Raw genomic sequence first — 26,648 nt, forward strand, 5'->3', positions numbered from 1 at the left:
TTCCCAGGATCGCCTCATCTTTGCTTTCTCCAGGGGTTTTTGCTGATTGATCAGCCCTGAGCTGCCTTGTGTACCAGGCACAGTCCAGCAGTATATTTTATAAAGGTGTAATGCCTTTGCAGCATTTAACACCCCAGTCAGTTCTCTCATGCACACGTCAGCCCCTGGTACTTGCTCGTCTTCTTTATGGCCTGACCTCTCCTCTGTGTTCGCCGTGCACCATCAGCAGGCCAGTACACAGGGCTTGCACCCCCTCTTGGAATCCTGCTTTGGTAAGGCACACCCCTGAAAATCTCTCTTGAAGTCAAGCACTGAGCTTAAAGCATTCTTTAAATATCTGACATGTGACAAGTTTCACTTCTCTGTATATGAACAAACACTGTTTCTGAAGCTAAAGCTCCCATTCTCCATGGCCTAACTCATCACTGAGAATCGTGGCATGGCTGCGTTGTGTTGCCTTTTCAGCATCTGCCACTGGAAAACCTCACCCTACCAGTCTTTATTAAACATCTTGAGTCTTCCTTTTGAACAAGTAAATAAATACTTTACAGTTTTATGAAGTTATTGTTCATTTGCACTGAAATGAAGCAGCCAGATCCCTTTATTGGGTTACAGGACACTCATACCCGACAATTCATTCTTGAGGACAAATTGAACCCAGGGATTCAAAAACCTCTCAACCTGAGATCACTGTCAGAGACTCTTTGTTGTTGTTCCTCCACTCATCTGATTAGTTAGGCTCCACTCGCACTGAACTATTTAAAATACAAGGACATTGGTCACACTACAGGTTTTTTAGGGGCAAGTGTTGTAAAAGGAACTGGCAGGCTTTGCCTTCAGCTAGCTTCTTGCCAAATGCTCTTTATCCTTTCTGTGAAGGGATGAGCAGATACCAGCAGTGTCTGAGCTTTTGAGGATCTCTTGAGTTCATTTGCAAGTTCCCTCACATTAGCAAACACTCTAATTTGAGTGAATTTCTTCTAATAGTCAGTTAAAAAATTATGTTTCTACTTAAGGCAAATCTGCTTTGTATCAGGAAGAAGAGATGATGTATCTGCTCCTTTCCTATCCCATTTTTCCTCCAAAGCAAGGCTGGCATAAGCACATATTCTACAAAAGCACAGTGAGATATTTGGTTTTAGTCTGCCTTTGGCGTTTTCTTCATCCTTTTCTTGCACCTCTGCCTTCTCTTTTCCACTCTTCTATTACTACTTTTTACAGGATTTTCTTTCTCTGTATTCCTCTGTTCTTTTTGTCCCTTTCTCCTTAATCAAGGTGTGACCCTACATGGCATCCATGTTGAGCTGGAAAACTCTGTAGACAGAAGTAGCTTTCACTAGACAAAATAGTTTTTCCCTTCTATATGTGCATAAGCTATGAAAACTGAGTGCAAAGCTCTCTTGTCATATTAGAGTGCTGTGAACCCATAGGAGGTGATGTTTCTGCACTGGAGAAACATGAACTGAGCAGTACCCTTTTGCAGACCTGTGCTTGGCTTCAGGGCAGAAACATATATTGGCTCTGAATACTGTTCAAAGACCTTGTTAAGGAATGGTCCATGGAGGGAAATAGTTCTCATGTTAATTGTAGTCAAGAGGTTGTTGGGCCTTGTTATGGCTAAAAGAGCTTAAAGCAGGGAAATGATTTGTGAACTTGGCATAAATCGTCCTCTGTTGAAATTTTTATTTACTTGACACCCTGTTCTCAGCCTCCAAGGTCCAGGAAGCTGCTTTGGTTTGTTCACTCAGAGCTTTCTCTGACACTCTCTTGGCTTTTTAGACCCACCCTTATTTGTGAAGGGTGGATAAAGTTGGTTCATCTTTTGGAGGAAGAATGCAAAAGCACCCCCGTCCTCCTGAGATTCTGTCGCAGAGCTGTGCCAGGGCCGTGAGAAGAAGGAGGAAGAGGTGTCCCTTTGTGCATCATGCTGCATATTGGAGGTGTAGGACACCTATTGCCTTCACTGGATTCTGCAGATGGGCTGTGGTTGGGAGGGGATGGATAGATATTAGCCCCTCACACACAGCTGGTGTGGAAGGGCTGTGGTCCCATTGCAGCTCACAGACTGGAACAGACTGCTGCTACCGGTGGGGCTGCCATGCAGCCTTACCCCATAGCAGATCCTGGTTGAGTTTCTCTTCCTCACCACCCCACTGCCAGTCTCTGTGCAGTCCTAATGCCCATGCTGGAGAGCAGCAGAGCTCACCTCAGTCCCTGCTGCCTGTGTAAAGCACCTTGTGAGGACTCTTTGTCATTCTTACTGCTGACACTGAAGTGAAGCCTCTCTCCATCACACTGAACTTTGCAGACAGCAGTTCAGAATTACAGGCAAATAGTTCAAATGGCAGAAAGAGCTGCAAAAATGCATCAGTATAAAGGTTTTAATGAACAAAAAAGCTGCTTCCGCTCCAGACCAGGTTACTGAAGCTTAAGATTTACCAGACACAACTTGTTTCCAATCTGCAGAAACAAAAGAACTCAGCTCTTCAGAAATGAGATTAGTCTATGTAAGGGGAAAACAGTGCACAGAGAAAGATTTGTGAACGTCATGTTGATACTGACAGCTCATCAAACAGCTCCTTGAAGGACTCACTTTGCTACCAGATTAAAAAAGGACTAAAACAAAAGATAAAATAATATAATCAATGAATAAAATTAATGTCCTTCCATATGCACTGTAGAACATTGGATAGATGAGCCAGTCTTGTGTTATTTGTTCCCTGTTGAACAACTCTTTTTAATATATTTTCTGGTATGATTTTTTAAAGTCACCTTTGCAAGTTGCTATAGAATTATCAATCATTGTTTAACTGTGTACTAAGTTCCCAAAGCCTTTGTGTGTAAATATGCCAACTGAAGGCTTGTTTACCAGAGAAAATACTGGTGCTCTGGCTAGGAGACAGTTTTAATCAAATATGGTTGCAGTAAGCAGGTGTTTTTCATGTGGAATGTATTGGAAACGAGTATGTATCACAGAAATGGCTCTTGGACTATATATTGCTCTTGATAAATAGCAGAACCCAAAATTATATCAGCAGTTGCAGTTGATCAAAGGGAAAATAGTAAAAGCTTTGTGCACAGTGGCAGAATGTGGCACACTAAAAAAGGTGGAGTCCTCATTTTTATTCTTTAAAAACTTGAAGAGTACAGGTTTTACACTGGCATTTTTAGAAATTGTTATTAGTCCCTTCCTGTGTTTTTTCTGGAGCCATACTCTTCTTTGTTTCTGTCTCTTTTTTTCCCCTTTTTGCTTTAATGTTTCATCATTCTCAGGCCTTGCCAAACAGAGAGGTATGTTGTACTGAGGAGTCATTGGACAGTGAGGGAGGCACAATGTGATAGAGATTGCACTTTGTCTAGACAGAAGGCATAACCGGTGGTGTTAGTGCTATTAAGATAAAAATATCAACTAACCAGCTTGAAAAAAAAAAAAAGATGCTGCTTTTTTTGACTTTTTAAACTGCTTTTAAAATACTTTGACTCAATTCTGCTCCCATTCTATTGGAAGTGTTCTCTGGGAGCAGGATGTGAAGTTGTTGGGTATGCTACAGTATTATTCATGATAAACATACAGATTTCCATCTATGCTTATACAGATAAAATTTGGCAGTAGGTTTCTCCCTCCTCCCCAAGTTCTTGTCTCAGCTTTAATGAAAAACAAAATGCCTGTCAACAGAGCAGTAGTTATAATGCACTTAGTAGCATCTTAATATTTTAGTTGCCTTGAAGAGCTTTTTATACATAGAGATTAATGGATGGCTTGATAAAGAAATTCTTCTACTGAAAGAATTAATTTTGCTTAATCCTTTTGAAATTAAGAGATGATATGGTGAGATGAGTAATGAAGTGCACTCTCTGATTGTGAGGTACCTAATAGATAACCACAGGGGTTACTTCTCTCTCACCAGCTGTAATTACACTAATTACTGATACGGTGCCAGGAACACTAAGGCAGGCTGAGTGTGACAACACCAAATGGAGTGTTTCTTAGCAAGCCATCTTTCTCCATCAGCTGGGCCAGAAGGAGACTGACCATGTTACGAGGCTAATGTGTGCCTTCTCCCGCAGGAGGGAAGAGACCAGGTACCTCTCTTGCTCACAGGCTTTTTGCTGTGAAGACACAAAACTTGACTTCAGTTCTTCCTAAGGGGAGGCAATTTCAGGCCAGAGGCTGAGGACTTGGTCTATCCTTAAGCAAATTAGTCCTGTTCAGGCCACTGAAATTACTCAAATGAGTAGAAGTTACTCCTGTGAGTAAGAGTTTGCCAGACTGACCTCATCATTGACAAGAATGTAATGAAAGAAAATGGTGGATGAGGAGGAGAAGGAAAAATTAATAAACTATATTTAAGTATGTATAAAATTCTTGGACAAATGGCCCTGACTATTAAAGTAAATGGTGCTTGTAAATTCCATTTAATCTTCTGAGATTTTCTTTTACCGTAACTCTTATAATATCTTAGAGGAAATATTTCAAAGATGACTTTCACATTTCAGCAAAAGAATGAATATCAGGTTTCAAGATTTATCGATGGGATGTTTTAAAACAAAAGATCTTCTTTTTTCCTTTGGAATTACTCTACCATTTATTTTCATTTCCCCAGGTTTTTTGTCCACTGTATTATAAACTTCTCTGGGGAAATCTATTGTTAGATGTTTTCACACACGTAGGCCCCCTTCTTCCCCCTTGATAAATGATAAAATTGTGCTCCAGTGTGTGCAACACATTCTCGAAATACATCTGAATTCCATTATACAGTTTGTCATTTGCATGATACCTTTTGAGTTACTGCTCTCAGAGAAGTCTTATATACTACAGAGAAATGCACTAGCAAAATGAAAAACAAGTTCAGTATAAAGTCCATAGGGTAAACTGGCATAGATTGTGTTGAACTGACGGCCTCATTCAGGGGTAGAAAATGTTGCATCTCAGTGCTAGTCACTATTTGCATGGACAGTGTTCCCTCCATATAGGTATTGCTGCAAATGGGAGTGTGACAAGGGCTTCTCAGCTCAGGATGGTAATGTACTACTTTTTTCACCTCAATGACATTTATTTGATTCCTGCCTGTTCTGGATTTAAGTCTTATTAAGTATCAGAAGTGAAATCTGTTATAACCATCTAAGATCTGTCTTTAATATCGAACAGAATAACTAGTTGCCGCACACGCTGCTCCAATCTAAATCACACAAACCTCTGTTTAATATTGTCCTTTTGTATCAGAGGAAGGTTGAGGCAGGAGGGAATTCTTTCCTTGGACAGCACCCACATCCTCTATATGCTTCCCCTACCAGCCCCTGCTTCTCCTTATCGGTGCTTTGCTGTGTCTTTTGTGTCACTAGGCACAGTTTCATCCTTACCTTTTCTTTCCAGCCAAATTTAAGCAATACATCCTACCCCACCAACGGGACAGAAGCGTGGTTTGTCCATTGAGGTTGCAAGGACAATGTTAAAGATTTACAAAAATATATGGGCTAAATATTTTGAAACACATGAATCTTTGTATTTCCATTTTACCAGAGACAAATCTGGCAAGAAAAGAATGGTATGTCTGTATGTCTGGTTAAGGCCATTGCCTGTCCTCCTTCCTGCAGAAGCAACTCTTGTGTTTGTTGTGATATGACCCAGATGGGATATGCATTTTGTAGAAATGTGGTTTGACATGAGCAAGTTAATTTTCTGGGCAGCTCAGGATGAGGGAATTGCCCGGTATTCCCTTTGCTGTCTGCTTGTAACCCCCTTCTTCCCTTTTCACCATCTTTTTTATTCCCACAAGGCTTTTTTTACATCTGAGTGGAGCTCCAGTGCAGTGGTGAACTGATCCCAGAGCAAATTAGAAGTGCAGAGCCTGGATCCTATTTAGGCTGCCTTGTAAGCACCTCCTCCTTGATGAAGCTGTCTCACCAAACCCGTAACATCTTATTATAAACACAGTGTATTCCCATCGTAGCCCTACACAACCAGAGCAGGAAGAAATGCATAGCATTCTCAGAAGTTTGCCGACAAACCGGACCTTATTCACTTGTAAAAAGCATTTAGATATGTTATACATTAAAAGAAAAAAAAAAAAAAGATGTTGAGCTCCTTTAAGACGTTCGGTGTCTTCTACAAAAATATATGAAATTGAGTTATATCACAATAGTGCTTTTTCAGGGAGGAGATTACCTCACATCTCCTAATCAAATCCTCACTTGGTCATTCGCAGGATCCCAAACCAGCAGGTCTGATGTGCACAAAACACCTGCTGAACTGAACCATAGGGCTGGGCTACAAGTCCAGTTTCAGTGTGCATGCAAGCTGAGCTTGGTGACACCCCAGTAAGTTTCAGCCCAGAACCCAGAGCTGAGTTGTGGTTCTGTTGCCTTTGCTCCTCCCAGCAAAGTGGGAAAACCTATTTCAGTGGCCCCAAAAGTCTCATCAATTCCTAGATCATCTTGCTCTGCAGCTTTGGCCTCTCACTATTCATGACTTCTCTGAAACAGTTAAAAAAATGTGCCTAGACTTATATTTTAACTGAGTAACTCATGCTGTACCAACTGTTTGGAGTGGCCAGAGGGACTCCGTGGCTCACTCATGATGAACATGGAGAGGAAGAAGGTACAAAGCAGAGTCTGTCCCACTGGGAAACAGAAGCCATGATGGGACTTGCATAATCTTTTGACGTCTGTTAAAAGAACAGATACAGAAGGGTTTCTGATTATGTTTAAACTGGTTTATTATCATGGCCTTTTTTTTTTTAATGATATTTTTGGAAAATATATGAGGGGTCAAAGAGAGAAGATAAAAATTTAGCTTGTTTTTCCAAAATTATGATAAACTGTTATAAAAATAGCTCATTTTGATTTTGGTCCATCTCGTCATCTTCTGAGGCATGTTACAAGTTGAAGGCTCCTAAAAATAATGTTTTGTTATTACTATTTCTGGTGAGACTTTTACAGACCTCTTCCTAATAAAGCCCTCATTCAGACATTTGTCTAGTTAAATTTGTAATGTAGGAACAATCTGCTTTGGGAGCCGATTCATCCCTGGAGGAAGTGGGTATTGTAGTCAGTCAATGAGATTGCCCCTACTTACACCACAGATAAATGCGTTGCTTTGTCCTGACGTTTCTACTTTGCAATAATTTCACATTCCAAATTATAAACCTCTGAAAATTGTAGATTATAATAAATGTGCTGACACAACTTCAACTGTTACAGTAAATGGCATTGCTCTAATAATGAAATAAAAAATCCTACTTAATCCCACTCTTTCCCTAAAGTGGTGTTTTGCATTAGCTATGGATGAAAAGACAAACAAGTACATGTATATTCAATAATAATGTCAGCTGGGTCAGAGAAGAATAGGAAATAAAATGAATTCATAACACCGCTGGAGATAGCTTTCTGATACAGGCAGTTTTCTCTTTGATTTGCCCTCATTGACAGTATTCATTGTAACTTTAACATATCTGCCAAATTGGCCTTTATTAATAGGTGACCTGATCTTCATAACAAATATACTCTGTAATCTCCAGTCTGGGTGTTTCTGAGGTTAGCAGTTACATAGAGCAGCACAGATCATATGTGTATATACAGGGATCTTTCACTCAAGAGGGCCTAATTTCACGTTCAAACCATCCAGACAGAGTTTGTGAGAGCTGTAGATGCGGAGCTCTTCTGTCTCAGGGCTTTGAAGCTGAAATGGGTTACCTCTCTAGATATGATAGGGAAATAGTCACCTTGGATTAAGGTTGCTGGCAATCTTAAAAAGCCCTTATTGTGCTTTGAGTGTGATCAGATGCTACTTGCTTATAAATGAGAGTTAATAGAAACATTAAACAGTACAAGCTACTGTGACCCATGTCTTCAGAATATTAAGCACATTTTAAAATAGTGGAAGACTATCTAGTCCTCTGTTTTCTGTAAAAGATTACCTCTTCCAACCAATATCCTCTGGGAGTAGCTTATTTGAACTCTTCAGCATTCTACTTTCATTTGCACATACTGTGTATTTTTAATTTATTCCCTCACTTCTCTGGCTACCATATATTTATTGTTGATACCATAGTCAGTTTCTCTTTAATTATTCCATCTGCCAGGAGAGTGTGATGCATTTTAGCAGCTGTGTGGTTTAGTTGTTTAACCTTTGAGTTTTGTAACTGAATGGGATGACATATTCTTCATTTAGCAGAACAGGCTAAGAAGAATTATATACTCCAAGTGATAAGCTTAGAACTGCTAAAGAAATACCAAAATCCATTTTTTTTCTCTCTCTAGTCGTCTAAACATCCATTAGTCTCTTGAAGGGAACTCATAAATCCCGCAAATTTAGTTTATCTGAAACCAACTCTAACAGTTGTCCTTCCTACTAGTCGTGTTTTATATCCATTTTATATTTTTCAATATTCAATAAACATGTCTTGTGCTTACTGTACTTGTTAGAAAGTGTCTGCAGTATAGGCTGTATGAGGACAGTTATTAATCAGCCATTTCAGATGGCTGTTTGGTTAGTGAGTGTATTCATTTATCTTTTTTATGTTTTCTTCTTTGTTCTTTCCATTTATCCAATATGGAAGTTCCTTTGTCCTTTTTGGTTTATTTCTACCAGGATATGTCAAAAAGGAATTTAACATGTAACAAATGAAAAAGAAGGGATAGCTGGAAAGAAAAAAACCCACCACCCTTTGGGCTTCGTTCATGAAAAGATCCTTTGCATTATGTCCTCTTAGATCTGCATTAAAAAATAATAATAGAGCGCATTATCTAGCAGTGCTGCTTTAAAGCAGTAGATAATTTACACATTAAAGTGAGATGTAGGTTGAAAAGTAAGAGTGTAGGATTGAATTAGAGTTAAGAATCAGAATGATATAGTCCTGTATGAAGATGGTCTCTGTTTCCTGGGGGTATTGTCCTTCTGGTGTGTAATGAGACTCACAGATAACAATCTGGGGCTGTGGATAGATCGAGGTACAGCGATACGTTGAAAATAGCACAGCAAGTAATGACACTAGGGAAACAAATGAATGTGTCTGCTAGATAAACAGCATTAAAAGTTCCTGTTCCTCACCAAAGTCCAGGCCTCTAAAGATTAATATTTCCTGAAAAATTCTGTATTGGGTTTATGTGGCAAGGTTTTGGTAGTGGGGAGAGGGCAACAGGGGTGGCTTCTGTGAGAAGCTGCCAGAAGCTTCCCCCATGTCTGATAAAGCCAATGCCAGATGGCTCCAAGATGGTCCTGCCGCTGGCCAAGGCTGAGCCTATCAGTGACGGTGATAGCGCCTCTGGGATAAAGTATTCAAGTAGGGGAAAAAAGTTGCTGGGCAACAGCAACTGCAGCTGGAGAGAGGAGTGAGAATATGTGAGAGCAACAACTCTGCAGACACCAGGGTCAGTGAAGAAGAAGAGGAAGGAGGGTCTCCAGGGGCTGGACCAGAGATTCCCCTGCAGCACGTGGTGAAGACTATGGTGAGGCAGGCTGTTCCCCTGCAGCCCGTGGAGGTCCATGGTGGAGCAGATACCCATCTGCAGCCTGTGGAGGACCCCACACTGGAACAGGTGGATGCCCAAAGGAGGTTGTGACCCTGTGGAGAGCCTGCACTAGAGCAGGCTTCTGGCAGGACCTGTGAACCTGTGGAGAGAAGAGCCCGCTCTGGAGCAGCTGTGCTGGCAGGACTTGTGACTCCATGGGGACCCACACTGGAGCAGTCTGTTCCTGAAGGATTGCACTCTATGGAAAGGACCCACACTGGAGCAGTTCATGAAGTACTGCAGCCTGTGGGAAGGACTCATGTTGGAGAAGTTCATGGAGGACTATCTCCCATGGGAGGGACCCCACACTGGAGCAGGGGTGGAGTATGAGGAGTCCTCTCCCTGAGGAAGAAGGAGCAGCAGAGGCAACGTGTGATGAGCTGACCACAACCCACATTCCCTGTCCCCCTGCGCCGAAGCGGGGAGGAGGTAGAGAATTGGGAGTGAAGTTGAGCCCAGGAGGAAGAGAGCTGGGATGGGGGGAAGGTGTTTTTAAGATTTAGGTTATATTTCTCATTACGTTAAACTAATTTTCCCAAGTCAAGTGTGTTTCACCCATGACAGTTGCTGGGTGATCTCCCTGTCCTTATCTCAACTCACGAGCCTTTCATTGTATTTTCTCTCCTCTGTCCAGCTGAGGAGGGGAGTGATAGAGCGGCTTGGTGGGCACCTGGCATCCAGCCAGGGTCAACCCACCACAAATTCTTATGTTTAAAAGATTCTTTATCCATGCTACAGTCTTACTTTTATGGGTTCACATATTACAGGGAGGCATCTGCCATTTATCAGGACATTAATGACTAGTAGTTATGTGTCCACATACTTTGTAACCACTGAGCTGCCTGACAACAGAGGTCACCGAAAGACAGATGACTCTACAAACTGGTTTAAAGATCTCCTTGCACTTTCTCTTTTTAAGAGCACCAGCAGGGCTCCTGATATTTCCACACTGGGATTATTGTCCCCTCTTTAAAATTCCTTATACCACGAAGCTTCCATGATTTACTGGTAGTCTTCAAACAAAAAAAAAACTTCCTAACAGAACATCCATTGATTGCTACAGTTATTTAAAGGCTAACAATAAAAAATCATAGACTTCAGTCTCCATCAAGGCAGAAAGGAAACAGTAATTGCAATTTGTGAGCCTCCTGCCGTGGGTAAAGGAGCTCAGGCTGGAAGAAAGGAAGCTCGACAATTTTAGTGGCTGTCACAGCAGATCTGGGTGAGATGTGCCGATTCATTCATACGTCATCCTGTGGTAAGAGGATTTGTCAAGGTGAAAATATGGATGTGAGGTGTAAGTGTGCCCAAAGGAATATCAGCTCTGAGGAGGACCACCAGATAAAAGCGTGAATATATGGGAAGCTGTATGGGAGTGTATTTGGTGAGTGCTAGTCATGTCTCTCTAGGTAGACAGACCTTGAAAGAAGAGACCTTTCTGCAAAGATGTAATAGCAAATAATATGGTTTCTTACCCCATGTGTTTTGCCATATGCAAATCTTGGATAAAAAAAAAAAGAAGCAATATAACATGAATGTTAATATAGTAATATGCATTACTCTTTCTTCTGCCAAAGGAAAGGAAGGAGACATTGGGACAACCATATCTTTTAGGAGTTTCCTTCCCCTTTAACCAAAGACAGGGAGCAATGATGTGAGATTTCCCTGTATTTAAAAAAAAAAACAAAATTGGGGATATGAATTAGCAGATTCCTAGCTTGTAAAACATTTGCTCTGCCTTTTGATACTAACAACTGTGAGGTCCCATCAAACCTCAGACAAGCTCCTCCTCTTCTTGCTATTCTGCATTCTCAGTTTGAATAAGGTGGGGGATTGGTACCAGCCTCAAAGATCAGTGATGCCCTCGATCAAGAATGAAACACGGAGCACTTTTTCTCACTTCAGTCTCAGAGCTGAATTTCTCTTCCACCTCCTGATTTAGAAATACACATAGGTGTATATGGACTAATCACTGTGAAACAATATGCAAATAAAAGAGGACATGAAAGAGGAACTGACTGCCAAACTTTATGACGGATGAGTCTGAAAGACATTTGTTCTTACCTAGCACCCCACAGAGGACTAAAACATACATACACACATGGAGTATTCATCAGTTTGCTTATCACAGACCTGATTTTGCTGTTGTTGAATTGAAAGGGAGTTTTTCCTCTGACTTTGCTGAAGAGTAGATTCAGCCCATTGTATATAAAGTTAATTCATTAGATGTAATTGTCTCTCTTTTTTTTCAGAATGCTTGAGGATGATCTGAAACTCAGCAGTGATGAAGATGACAATGAACAGGTAAATACATCTGATACGAGTGCATAGATCATAAATCTGATAAAGCTGTTTCATCAGTTGAATGTGCTTGCATGTTGGTTTACCATATTTGCATCAAAAGCATTTTGAGGTGCTGCAGAATCCATTAGCTTAAATATTGCTTGCGCATAAAAACTCAGTGGGAGGAAACATATTCTTAAATACGAATGCATTTTGTCAGTTTTGCTGAATTAACTTTCTGAAGTGGATTAAGCTAAATCAAAACATGACTTACTAGCCTTGTAAGTAAGAGACTACACGTGGCGTCATCCAGGAATAGCTAAAGTGCTCTGAGTTTCTGTCCTTCATTGTACCAAACTAACGGTAGAACTGGCTCCAATTGTTTTGCAGTCAATTTCTGACATTGATGACTTTTTTGGAAGCGGATGTAAAAAGACCATATTGGACCACTATCACAACTGCAGAGTTGGTTTGCACTTTGCAGTTCATTTGTAAAATTGTACCCAAGAAGATTGGGTCCATAAGTTTTTTTCCAGTCAGTGAGTAAAGTCCATAGTTAGTAATTCAGTGATTCCCATTTGTGAGAGGGAAAATCTTCAGTGTGTAGCTATAAATCAATATTGAAAGTCTCTCAACCTACTTGGGACATTAATGAAGAATGATTTTCAGAAAACTGGTTCATGTTATTCTCTATCTTACCTACTTATAAATATTTATAGATAATACTGGGAAATAAAGCTGTTGAAACTCATATTCTCAACATTCTTCTCAGAAAAAAAAAAAAGAGGCTTTGGGTTAAATTCATCCTTCGTGTTACTTTATATATGCAATACGTTCATATGTGTAAACATCTGGAATAGAGAGGAAGGTAATGCTGTAGTTCGGTGTAAGATCATCTGTTCATCCCTGGATATGTAAATTATAAGCCGATACTTTTTTCTAATTTCTTTTTAAACCACCTAAATTTTCTCCTTCAGCCTACCTAATCTGTCCTTTAGGGTCATGCCAGGAAAGATTTACCTTCTGGTATCAGCTGACCCCTTGGTCATACAAGCCGGTATTTTTTAGCACTGAGACAGACTTGTGCTCTCATCTGAAGCCAAAGGATCAAAAGCCTGTACTTGTGCAATGCGCTGTTGTACAAACACGGTGTCTTAGGAAACCAGAAGATTTCCCGATCTATTGGAAACTTGCCCAAATAGTCCTGAAAAATGACATTGTGATAGTGAGGTGCCCAAGATGTAGAAGTGGAAATACGTTATCAGGTAGGAGTTACTTTTGTTTTCCTACCGTAGTAGTTTTCTAGTGACTTCAGTAGAGTTATTCCAAATTTACACTGCCAAGGTGAAATCCTGTGTCATTGCTGAATGAGGAAGCAAATTCCCGGACTAGCGTTTGCTGATATCAAACAAAAAGCCCTCACTGACTTGAATAGGTGTCATTTCCCATGTTATTCCCAAGCAGAAAAGACATGGTTATGTCTACACTGCACAGTGGAGTATTGATAGTTCCCAAAACATCGTTGCTGTCGTGTGGTACCTGCGTGTCTCTTACCCAAAGGCAGCATTGTCCTCATAAGCAGTGTCACATTGCTCCCAGTTCAGGGGCTGCAGTCTGAGTCCTTGTGTGGTGGTGATGTGCCTGAGCTGTAGGAAGCCTCAGACTGCACCAAAACTCCATGTGGCTTTCCAGTCCTACCATTCACAGCATAAGCTGCAGACAGACAAGAAAGCACAATAAGGATTTTTCATGTAGTCTCTCAAAATTTTATAGTACACAGAAAATGTTTTTCCTTTTATCAGTGTGAGCTTCATCTCACTCTAAATGATTAGAATTGATTCAAATCTCCTAAGATCTCCCAAATATCTTCTTAAGAAATAGATTATCATCTGAATATTTAGGGATTCCAAACATGAAAACTTCCAATCGCATAAGAAATAGATTAACGCTGAGCATATTTCTTAAATGCCCTGCACTCCAAGGGAAAATCTTGGAGTGAAAACCTTCACCTTTCTTATGTACCCCACATATGTATGGTTGCATCTCTTTTATTTGTATTACAACTACAGGGCACAGACGAAGTTATACATATTATAGGAAAGAATCATGCAGAGGTTTAGGTTTCCTGAATGAATGACTGTATGTGTCTGTCCTTTAGATTTTTGTCACATACTGCGTCCCAGACTAAGGCCTCGCAAAGCTGAGCAGCGTGGCTCTGCTGCATCACTCACGCGTTACACTGGCACTGCCTTTGCACTTCAGCAGCTTCTGCCATATCTCTTTAAAGAGAGGGGATTGGAAATGCAAAGGAAGGTTGATCTGGCCCACTGACCAGGCACATAAACATCAACAAAGTAACTGCAGTAGTTTTTGACTGCAAAATATTTTTTCCAAAAAGTACGTAAAATATTTATTCGTGAGGGATAGACCAAGGCAATTACAATATGTGAATGTTACAATGTTGAATGTTCAACTGTGGAGCTCAAAGTTAGAAAAATACTTCTTTTTTAACATAAAGATTTTGCAGTCTAATAACCACTATAGTTCAGCTGTACGCATGTGCGCATTCTGACAGGGAGAGCTGTTTACAGGTCTGTGGACCTCGTGCTCTTTCAGGTATTAAACATCTCTTTCCTTTTGTCCCCACTCCTGAGGAGAAACCCAACACACATGATAGCTCCAGTCAGTTCTAAAATGAAGAAGCTGAACCTGATTTCTGGATAAGAGGAGAACTACCAGGTTGAAGTCAGTGGAAGGTGTTTATTCTATAGATAGTATTCGCAAGGCTGTTATTGCGCGTGCTGCCCACTTTTAGTATTCACTTTTCAAACAGAATTTTGAATAACTGGAAATTATTCCTAAGAGTTATAACCATGATATGGAGAACCCTTATTAATATAAGTCTTAGGGCTTTTATGGTTTGGCCAAAAAGAGTTAAGGCACGCATGATGATGGCCTGGCAACATAATGACCAAGAAAAAGATTCCTGAAAGGAGGCTATACACTTTAATTTTACCCCAAATGGTTGAAGAGGCTTCAGCAAGTGAGAGCTGACTGGAAATCCAAACTGCTAGTGCCAAACTGCTTTAAATTGCATGGAAACCTTGTGGTTTCACTCTCCTGTTAGACCTCTGACACTTGCAGGCTTGATGTAGAAGCTGTCAAGTGAATTTCTTTCTTTGGACTGTGACATGCAGGAGGTCCAATGAGATGTTCATTGCAGGTCCCTTCAGACTTCAGCTCTGTAAAGCTTTGGACCATATTGGTCTTTGCAATAGAGCATGAGGCAAGTTACAAGTCACTCCACTCCAGGTGCAAACTCCCGTCATCACCTTTTGGGCCTCGCTTGGAGACACCACAGTTATCGCCTACATCTAACACATGTAAACACACCCCACAGCGTCTTCAGTGTAAACACTTTGGATCTGCCCATATGACACATGCTTTGTCCCATAGATAAACTGCTGATTCTTATGTCTCATTGCAGGTGATTTGGGATTAAAGACACACAGAAAACGTCAGGTTAGATCTGGAATCAATTTTCATTTACAGCTGAGAAGCAGTTATTGATGCTGTGCTCACAGTTCAATAAAAGATCTAAAGATATAGACCTTGTGTTTCTTTTTCAATATAAGCAGCATAATCAGTCTCAAATGTTTTTACAAAGAAAATTGTATTGACAGTTTTATTAAAATTGCTGTCTTTAAAGTTTTAAGTTATCCACAGTTTGACCTACTTGAATGGTTTTTAATATGCACAATGACCAACCCAATAGATTTTTGTGTCACATATTTATAATACCAGGTACACATCTGTTTAATGTATTATTTGAGAAATATTGTTACACTTAAGCATTGCCTGGATTGTAAACTCTTGTAGTATTGTCCCTGAGAGGAATGTTGGCATATGCATCAGTATTGCATTCAGAAGTCCTACTGCACAATATTTTTAGATTGGCTACGAGAGATACAGTCAAGGCAGATGACAGACATGTTATTAGTAAAACTGTTGGATGACAAAGCATTTCAGAGATGTTAACAGTCTTCTGTGAGGAAGGACAGAGCTTTTAGATGGCTTTATTACTCTGTTAAAAAAATACATCAGAAATTAGGAAGAGCAGTGAAGATTTTTAATTAGTAGCTCAGTTCAGCTAAAAGAGCTTAGATAAAACACAGGTTAGTATTTTTGTTCTTTAAAGCACCTCTGTATAATTCAAATTAGCTTTGAGCTCAAAGGCATCCAAACGAGTTGTGCCTGGATACAGTATTTTAAGTAGCAGTAGTGTACCCAATTTTCTTCAACCAGCTCCTCTTTGTTCTTCTGCCTAAGGAATAGTCCTGTTAACCTTTGAAATGCGTACTTAATTTAAAGCACATTGCTAGCGTTCTGTGTGTTTTTGAACGAAAGAAACTTTGATACTAGTTACAGACCTGCTCCGTTTTCAGTATTTTATGTATGTAGTGGTTTTGGCAGAACAAATCAATAGGATGTTTTTCTTTTCTATTTGATTTTTTTTCCTTCTTCCCTTAATGATTGCCACTTTACTGCCATTTCTCTGATAACCATACAAACACAAGACATGCACATAATCCATGGCCCTGCTCTGTCACTTGTATTTTACACAACCGTAATTCTTTTTCACTACATTAGTATAAGGTAATTACATACAAAATGTTTGATTTCGTAGCTGAGTCTAAAAAGGTGATCAGCCATATGCTGAGCTTTGAATTCTCATAACACTTACTGAGCTTCCAAACCCTTTACTCAAGTTAAATTTTTGAAAAATTTATGAAATTCTAAGATACAATATGCCTTCATTGTATCATGTAAACACTTTTTAAAGTGGAACAGTGACCACTTTCCTTGTAACAGCAGATATCCTTTCCCGTTGTAATTTTTCCCGGTTTTTAGCTGGATCCTGAACAAGCTGTTTACCTCCCCAAGGTTTCTCTACATTTCCATTTACTATGTTATCAGCAGAAAGGCTGAAGAACAGCTCTTCAGTAATGACATCAATACTGCACACACAGTGAGAGAGGTCATCTTGTCAAAGCTATAGAAAAATCAGATGGATTAGGATGAAACTAGGTGCAAAATAACTTTGATAGAGTCTTTTAATGTAAACAGTTTATCTGTCATTGGGTTCCATTGAAATCCCAGAGTGATGCAGCATCAGCTGTAGCCACAGCAGCATGTGTTTTGATAAAGAACCCATATTCCAATGTTTAAGATCTACAGTCATGTTTTATAACTGTAGGGAAATGTTTTCATTAAGGCATTAATGAAAACAGAAGCGATTAGGATAATACAGTCATTCTCTAACCTTGTCAGTCTATAACCATGAAAAATCCTTTCGTGAAGATATGTCTCAGTCCATTTTAATTGATATTCAAATTATTTTATTCCACAACACTAGTTGAAAAAAACATTTATCAACTGCGTGAAAGGAATACTCCAGCTTCTGGTAGACAAATCTTTGGTAAGAAGAGATTCGATGGCTGACATATCTAAGGTCATAATTCACATGGTAATGACGTAGGTTCATGCCATGTATTGGTTATTATACGCAGAAGCTTTCAGTAACTACTGAGATCTGGGCTGAGCTTGCTGCGGTTATGAGCAAAAAACATGGCACACCACTAAAATACACAGTGTTATCAAAAGCTTTTAACTTGTTCAAATTCACAGAATCTCATGTAATTGTTTCTGCACATGTTGTTATTGTGGAGGTCATCCATCAGTGAGGAAGGGTATTAATACAACCCTCAGCACAAATGGTTGCTTTGGAGCGTACAGAACTACAGATCAACAACTATAAGTTTGTCCCTGCAGGTTGCAGACGTGCTCTCTTACCTGGGCTCTGGGGCAGCAGCAGCCTGGACCAGCACAGGAGCTGGAGGAGCCCTGTCCCTCCCAACTGACTTGCCTTTTCCATGGGTTGTCTCATATGTACTGGCAGCTCGGTGTCTCAAAACCCCTACACTGTAGTAGAGAAAATAATACAGGAAAAGAAAATACTGGCAGGCAGGCAGGCCTAACAAAGGGGGGATGAAATGCCTTAGTTGAAAAGATGGATAAGTGCAGCTACAAGATTCCCTCTCTTCACTTCCCCACAAGTAAGAAGACACTTCATGGCCCCTCAGTGCTCTCTTAAACAGGTGCTTCTCTTGGGTTTAGTTTTCATGCCAGCAGCCTGAAGCAGCCAGGCTTTGTCAGCCATACCAAAAGACATCATTCACCTGAAGGAGAAGCTTTAAAACGACCTGACGCCTCTGTCACCAATTAACCAGAGGTGGAAAGGCTAGTTGTTCCTCAGTGCAGCCGTAAAGACCAGATGCTGGAGATCTCCCAGCCTTTTTGGGGCATGAGGGAGGAGAGAGATGCAGCTTGCAGTTCACAGGATGGGTCTTGTACTGCCTGTGTGTACATACTTGTGCACACATCTTTTTTGTGAAGGAGTCTTTGTTCTAAGCGTGGAGGAAAAATATATTTCCCTAAGGTCACTTGCTGTATATGCCACTTATGCAAAAGCCCTGTATTGTTTTGGCAGCAAGCAGAGGCAGCAGCAGGTGAGATAATTGATTGACACCAGCATTGTTGTTGTTAAGAGAAAAGCCAGACTTGACCATACTGTCCTATAAAAATAAATCTGAAATCTGTGATGTCTGTGGGCCATCTCAGTGCTCAACATTCACTAATCTGACCACACAGGAAACATTTATCTCCCTTTTCTCCTCAGAAGGAGAGTGTGATTTTTATCATGCATGCCTTGTGAAGCATTTTGGTAAAGAAAGTGTTTGGCTTTCTTACACTGGCCATCTGCAGTGTCGCTCTTTTGTAAAAGCCCAAGCAACCGTCTGTGAACTTCAAAATCTAAATTCTTGGGAGTTTTTTTACACCAGTAGAGGATAGTGCTAGTGCTGGCTTTGAGGGGGGGCTGGGGAAAAGGGCACAGTTTGCAAAAGTCTGAAGGAGGGACTCATAGGTGGCTAGAACAAGTGTAAAGTAGGTGATGAAAAGGGCATGATAAATCCAGTAATTGGCTTCTGTCAGCCAGAATAAGGGGTGAAGTGAAAGTTGATCTCCCCTGGAGATATTCCAGAAGGAGAACCATAATGAGAACTAAACACCTTAATTTTTCTTACGATGAATTCATCTGCCACTGCAAGGTTTGCTGGGGTTGGAGGTGCTCCATTCTGTGCCAGCAGGATGAATCTTCCCAGAACAGACTTTCTGCCTGCTTGCAGGGACAGGTCAGGACCACAGTGTGACAGTGTAATTGATTTGGGCAGGGTGCACTCACAGAGAGCGTACCTGCTTTATAAAATTATCAATTTCATGGCGTACTATTAAGCATAATTTTTGGAGCTGTGCAATTTAGTAATTCACTAAGTCATCTGAGCAATGTCCTAAACCAGACCAAGGTCAGAAAAGAGTTATTTCACATGTGTTTACCTCTGTTATCTCTGCTGCCTGTTTGTAATAGATTTAACATTCAGTATAGATGTAATGTTCAGTATAAATTAAAATCCTTAAAGTCTTTAGTCCTTCACAGGAAATAAATGTGCGGCATGAACAATACCAACAGCAATTCATGTCTTCCCAGCACTGCCACTGCTGGTACTCTTTGACTCTGCCCTTTTGCTTCTCAAGTCTAGGGAACTATTCATTGATTTAGAGTAAGTAAGAGACTAAGGATAGGTTGGACTCCCGAAGGAGTGAGATAAAGGCCTTTGCCACAAAGGAAAATCTGAGGGCATAAACTGCAAATGAGCAGGGGTACAAGGGGCTGTTGCCAAGAGAAATACCTGTCCTCCTTTCCATTTTGACACAACAAGTTATAACTCATGTAAACATTGGAAAAGTAACAATCGGACATTGCACACTAAAAGTACACCCCATTATGAGACCTCAAAATATCAGCACTGTTCAGGTAAGTTTCAGGGATGGAGATACAAAGAATTGCTGTCCTCTGTTAGAACTGGGAAAGTGAGGAATACACAGTTTGTGGAGACTGTCTGCGGCTGCGCAGTGAGGTCACAGGGTAGTCTTTGAATCTACCCTTTTGCTGCTTATTTCTTGAGGGATGTTTAGAGAAAATTTTTTGTTTCTCTTATAAATGTTTCTTGACCTTTTCTCTGATTCTTTTGCCTCCTCAAGATTTTTAATCATGTGATTAACATGTTGAAATGCAGCTATGGAGTAAACCAAACAAATAATGGATTTTTTTGATTTATTAGCCATCTGGAGGGTTGAACCAAACACACATTTTAGAAAAATCATCAGTAAATAAGACGATGAAAAATACTGAGCTTTATTCCTAGCTAGATGTTTTATATTTTCACAATAGGATTATTATCCACTAAGCCTAGGTCATTTGCAATGAATTTGTGACAGCTTATTTGCTAGGAAATGATGTTTCAAACCAGAATTTCACTTCAGAATTTTTTTATTTAACATGGACCATTCAGGACAATTTTCCCAACTTTTTCTGTCACCAGGGCTGAATATTTGTTTTCCAAATAAAACAATTTTTATGAAAAATCAGGCCTAGCTCTAGCCAGGAGTTCAGTTCTCTGCCATAGAACTCTGCAATGGCCAAGTCAACTGGTATTGCCAGAGTATTTAAATTTACTAGACTTCATGAGACATTGATTAGCATTTGTAAAGCAACTTGACAATGTTTTGTAGGGCTACAAAAGTAGAATCAGTAAGATTTGTAATGTCATGTTACAATTTCTGTTTTGTTGGACGGAGTCAAAATTAGTACAATTAGCAACTTCCCATCAAAAACACATTTGAAGGAATCCACTGTACATCAAAATAATTGGGGAAAGAAGTCACAGTTTCAGGCCTCTCCTGTCAAGGTACATTGGTACTGAAGTTCTAAAATAAGCATACGTGTTATGTGAGTTATCTTTGAAATAAGTCTGTTCACTGACAGACAGCTGTAACAATTTGTATTGTAAAGTTCACCAAGGACCCTGAGTAAGCTGAAGATTGTGTGACAAAAGCAGCAATGTTCATAGTACCCACAGCAGCTAATTTAAAACCAGCTCAGGTTTGTTGTCTACATAAGCAACAAGCAATCCTCAGAGCTTAGTATGCACTTAGTGGCGTAGCTCTTTTCTCTGTTTTATGAAAAAATATGGAATACTCCTTCAAGAATGAGAAGTGGCCACGTTTTTCATTGCATACTTGCTTTGTGTGATTTCTACTATTGGCCTGATGGAAATGTAGGGATTTGGGAAAAAATGCTGACAGAAGCCCAGATATATCTGTATTGTTGCTCAATTAAAAGCAGTTCACTTATATCAAGGATGAAGGTGACTCCTAACCCACAGACAGACTGTTTTAGATTTGGCCACTTAAACTCTGTTTTTTGCTTTACCCAGCCTCCACTGCACCAATTGAAATTAAATTTCCAGTATTTCAAGTGTTCTTGAGCATCTCTCTGTGAAGCCATGAAGGTTACCGCATTGCTCAAAGCAATGATGAGAATCTCTCTGTGGTTCATACACAGCGAGAGTTCAATGAACCATTCTGATTTGTAGATATCACATGCTTGGTGACTTGATATTTCAAAAACGGATCTTAGCTGATCCATCCCACATGTTTGGCTTCTGAAGGAAAAACACTTATTTTTTAAAAATAGGACATGATGAGGAGAGTATCTTCTCCATTGTTTTTGGTCCTAGATACAGTAACATTGGGCTTTTTGTCCTCAAGGTGAGACTGACCCAGAACATCACACACAGAATCTCAAATACAAGGTTGCCAACTTCACGTCAAAGGCAATTAGCAAGAAAGAAATACAATCTCCTCTGTTGACATTAGGGGACAGGTAGAGGAAAGCATAACCAATGAAGTAAAGAAAAAAAAAAAAGAAGGAACACAACACATATTTATGTATGTATCATCACATACTAATCCTTCAGCCCTTGGATTTGAGCTTTCTGATTCCCAGCATAATTCTGGATGGTTTGTTTGCTGCACACTGTGTTCTCCTCCTCTACAGGAATTCATAGTTAGTACCAACTGTATTATTTCAGAATCAGAGCACATTATAGTGCAGTCAATAAGTAGTGGGTTTTGGTTCATTACTTAGGATCATAGGTAAGGTGTTCTATATAAATAACAGAATGGTATAACTTCCAAGACAAATTATAATCTACAAAGATAGATAGATATATAAAACCGTATATATAACTCAACTAATGTGGAAAGGTTCTTTGTTTTTATTGGATTGCTGAATTAGGTCTCTAAGGAGTCTCTTCTATACCTACAGGACAGGAGAAGAGGATGGAGGGTTGTAAACTTGTGTTGAGTCACTTAGCTATTCACCCACCCATACAGAGCTGGTTAGAAACTGGGAGATTAACCTAAATTAGATTTGCAGCAGCTGATGGAAAAAGTTAAAGCATGAAGGCCTTCCTTCTTCTGCCAACGTGTTCAGTGACATGAAGTGCCATATGTCTCACTGTAAGAGATTCTTGGAGGCTCAGCCATTGCCTTCTTGAGTGGCTGATCAGCGCTTCTGAATCAAGAGGGTGAGGAGACATTCTTAAAAAATATTTTTTGTCTAATCGCACTTTCTTGAAATCAAATACTATTCTCTGTAAATCCTGGATTTTCAATTATGCAATGGAAAGTGTATATTTTCTTTGGATAGCAGGCACTTCCTCTGTAACACTTGATCAAAAATCTTATTTGCCTTCTGCAGATGCCAATTATTTTACTTGGGTATTTGTGAGCCAGCCTCTTGTCAGTTCGTTCTCCTCAGGTTTTTGTAATATGGGAAGGTTGTACTGACTGGAGTACATTTTCTGGTTCTTTCTATACAAAAACCAGTCCAGTAATTGATAGTGATGAAGAAAAGCATAATTTTTGACGTTTTGCAGTCCTTGTGGACAATCCAGAAGCAGTTTGTGTTATTCCCACGTTTAATCTTTTGTGTAATAGTTGCCTGCTGACAAAATAAGTTTATGGTTATATCCATGCTGCAGATCAAGTAAAGCATACTTGAGCATGGTGGTTCTTGATCTAATGCTAAAACAACTAGCACCAAGCTCAGGTGTAATGCAATGTAAGAGGTAGGAGTCGTTCAGTTAAAAACGTCTTGGGAAAAAATCCCTGGGCAAATGCTCTCTGATGGGTGATCCTCTGTATCTTGCTGCATTTCATGTATTCTTCATCTTCTTATTCAACACTAGAGTTGGCTGTTGAAATGAGGTCTTAGAGAGCAGTGGCATAATTATGGAAAGGCCATAATTGTTAAAAAAAAAAAAAATCAGAAGGAAATTACAAATTAAAGTGGAATGATTGTCTAGTTCACTCTGGCTTCCATTTTCTAATCATCCTAAATTATTTTAATGCATGTTTTCAAGCTCAAAATTAGCAAAGGTCCCATGATGTAATTCTCCTAACACCCATTGAATACTACATTATACCAGTCCAATTTCATTCCAATCTTTTGCAGCATTGTCTCCCACTCAGGGCTCATGTATCATGGTTTAGGGACCTCCTACCTGCTCTGTTTCTAGACAGTACTTTTAATATATGAAGTCTAGGAGTCATTGTGGAGTTAAAACTAGTTTCTTATTTGTAAAGGCCTAGGCATATAAGATAAAAAAATAATTCTTAAAACATGTTTGTCTTTGAAATATCTTAAATTAATAATCAAAAGCTCACATCAAGCCTAAAACAAATCAAACTCAGTCATGAAGAGGAGAAACAGGAATTATTAACTGAGTAGCGAGGCTGATGGAGGCTCAATGAGATCATTTTGTTCAAAGATTAAAGGCGATGAACACTGAAATAGTTGAGGAGGATGGCTATGAACACATCTGACTAGAGCTGCTAAATTCAGTAATGATCAAAAGTTAATTATCAAAGCAGAGAGAACTACTCAACACAGACAATTTGAGTCAATAGCTAAGCAGCCCAGAAAAAAAGTAATTTGGAAGAAGTATTTTCCTGTAATGAAGTTATATAAAAGACGTACATTTCAAAGAAACCTGCCTAAAACAAGATTGCATTCTTCCTGATCAGAGAAAAATAATTAGCTCTAATTGACAGACCTGCTGCACACCAAATATTTTCAAACAATATGTGTCTGCATCAAAGCTTAATGTGTAGAGTTACTCAATGTCACTTTGATTTTGCCTTCCTTTATCTTCTGCCAGTGGGCATGCTCGTGATACCACAACAAATACGCTTTGAAAAATGAATGAGCAACACCTACAAGACAAATAAAAGCAGAAGGCCAGATACTGCATTTCTTTCTCAGACGGAATCCCTGACGTATTCTGTGCTGTGTTTAACATCACCATGGTCCCACTCAGAGGCAAACGGAATCATTTGTAATAGGAAATGACCAGTTGCTTGATCATCCAGCATTAAGCTACCCTGGCATGTAGATTAGCCTGAACATTTGCAATATTTGTTTAAAACTCTGTATGAGTGAGCGTGTGTGTGAAGGACACTGTCCCTCCAGCACGCACCTTTTCTTAAGTGTTAGGAAAGTGCCTTCTCTGAGTAACAAAGGGGAAAAAATGTGGAAATTCTCCATGTAAAAATCTAAGGAAAGATATGTGCTATAAAGTTCATGGTCAAAGAAAATAAAATATATCTATAATTCTTTCTTCCTAAAGCGACCGTGTTTCTTTCAGGGTAAGCAGTTGCCATCAACATAGCTAAGTAGTCAAAAATCAAACATCCAGTTTAGCTTCTGCTCTTTAATATTCTATGACTTTGACATTGCCAGTTCTCGCCCCCTGAAATATCTTCATCTTCTTTAATTTTTCATGTAAACAGTTTAGCTCACACTATCACACACATGCTCTCCAGAATATCTTCTGCTTTGCTTTGTATTAGAATTGACTGCATTATTATTATTTACTTGAGGCCCTAGTCACTCTCCACTCTTCTGTTTTTTTTTCTTTATCTGTATTTTGATATCAGTTTTTGTGTAGTGATTTTTGAATAATTCAGGGGGGGAAAAACTGATTTAGATGCAAGTTTCACATGCTTGAACTCAGGATTGTTATAGTCTGGCTATTTGGTATTTGGTATTTAGAAGGATCAAGCAAAATATCAATGTACAGTCAAAAAAACTTCTGCCATTGTGGAAGGCTGTTTATGAGCTTTAAAAATAATTTTGGTTCCCTGCAGGATGGGAGTGAAACTTGGCATTTCATGGGAGGCTTAGGAAACTGAAATGCTGTTTTTGATGGCGTTTTAATTCATTTTAAATGAAGCATTTGTGTGTTCTTACATGTAGTTTATTACTCAGAAAGATTTCTTAATAACATGCTTCTGACTCTGCATTTGCACGCAGCAGCTGAAAAAGGGAGATTTGGGAGAGTATCACTGGAAAGAGGCGCAACTCGCATTATCTCACTAATGAGCTGGGGACCCCATTTCATCATAGGCTTGTTTGAGAGGACATAATTAGGTTTGGGTCTGTAACACTTACTTGTGCAATCTTAAGTTTAGCATTTCCTGAGGTTTAAGTGTTTTATTTAGCAACCCTACTGTACAATTAATATAATTGTTTCCTATCATGCATTCATTGATTTATTCTTTAGATGGAAAATATAATTCAAATGAAACAAACACATTTTTCTTCGCACACTGGGAGCCAGCCCAGAGGATTGCTGTTTTCCCATCTCAGCTCTCACAATCTCTAATTCTTTCTCTCAAATTTTAAACTCGTTATTAGGGATTTCCATGGATTTAAACACAGAATTTATCTTTGCTATGATTGGAGGCAAAAGTGCCAAAACGGCAGGTATTCTGAAAAACTAACCCCATTGTAGAATCCAAAGGAAAACTCATTCTGGCAAAATTTGGAACCCAGTTGTGCAGGTCCCAGAGGTTTCAAGTTAGTCAGTTTTCATAAAGGATTTAATTCCTCAAGGGCTTATGTGAGCATTTTTCAGGACCACTAATATTAGCTGTTCCTATGTGGGAACCATTTTATTCCCATCCCTAAGCATAGCAGAGGTTAAAGTTCCTCACCAAAACCCTTCTCTTCAATTTTGGTAGGCTTTATAAAAATATCTTTGAAGGTAATTAAGCACTAAAACTTTCCTTGCTATAATAGGTTTATGGATCAGTTGTCTTAATTCTGCCTTTCACCGCTATCCATGCTTGTAATCTCGCTAACCATCTGACCGCTTTCCACATTTAAATCTATTACAGTCTCGTTCTGCAAACGCTAGGAGGAATTCTGTGAAACGATACCACACTAGTTTATCTGAAGGTGATATTTCAAGCCCTCTTGCATTAGAACGTTATTTACCTATTCTGAAAAAAAAAATCAGAGTGGGGATGCAGGGTTGGTTCAGATTACATAATTATGCCACAGAAGCGTTAAAAAAAAAAAAAATCTCCACTGAAATCTCAAGCAGCTTAACCAGTGTGATAGACTGGCGCGGCTCTGCCATCGGTGCCCCCAGCTGTGTTGCTTAGCAACATTTTAATTCAAGAAGAATCGAAGGAGATGAAATCCCTGTGGAGAGGGAAACAGAAATAAGAGGGCCGTTGACAGATGATCTGAGTTGTTTCTTCTAATATACTGTGAAGATCACTGGCTCTTTTCATGAATGATAAATGGACTGTACACAGATCAATGGGTTCAGCAATAAACTGGAACCAGGCTCCATGTCTGAGGTGGTGCAGGCCGAGAGGCCCAAAGATTTACTCATTTAGATGATTTGGAGTGTGTTTTCTCAAAGGTTTCACAAGAGGAAATTGATCTGAACATTTGATCATCCCTTGCCCTTTTCTGTTGTTGGCGAATAAAAACTGTTTTGGAAACGGAGTCCATTCTTCCCTTTATTTTTTCCTGT

At 39.5% G+C, this 26,648-nt stretch overlaps 1 protein-coding gene across 1 annotated transcript in view; it reads left to right on the forward strand.

The window, feature by feature from the left end:
• The window catches only part of AFF2 (ALF transcription elongation factor 2), a 260,919-nt gene that overhangs the window by 158,220 nt on the left and 76,051 nt on the right, over positions 1-26,648 (forward strand). The window contains exon 8 of the mRNA XM_074147510.1: positions 11,763-11,814. Coding sequence (XP_074003611.1) covers positions 11,763-11,814 — 52 coding nt within the window. The remainder of the gene's footprint in view (positions 1-11,762; positions 11,815-26,648) is intronic.

The sequence above is a fragment of the Numenius arquata genome, chromosome 5, assembly GCF_964106895.1.
Source record: "Numenius arquata chromosome 5, bNumArq3.hap1.1, whole genome shotgun sequence".
Classification (NCBI taxonomy): domain Eukaryota; kingdom Metazoa; phylum Chordata; class Aves; order Charadriiformes; family Scolopacidae; genus Numenius; species Numenius arquata.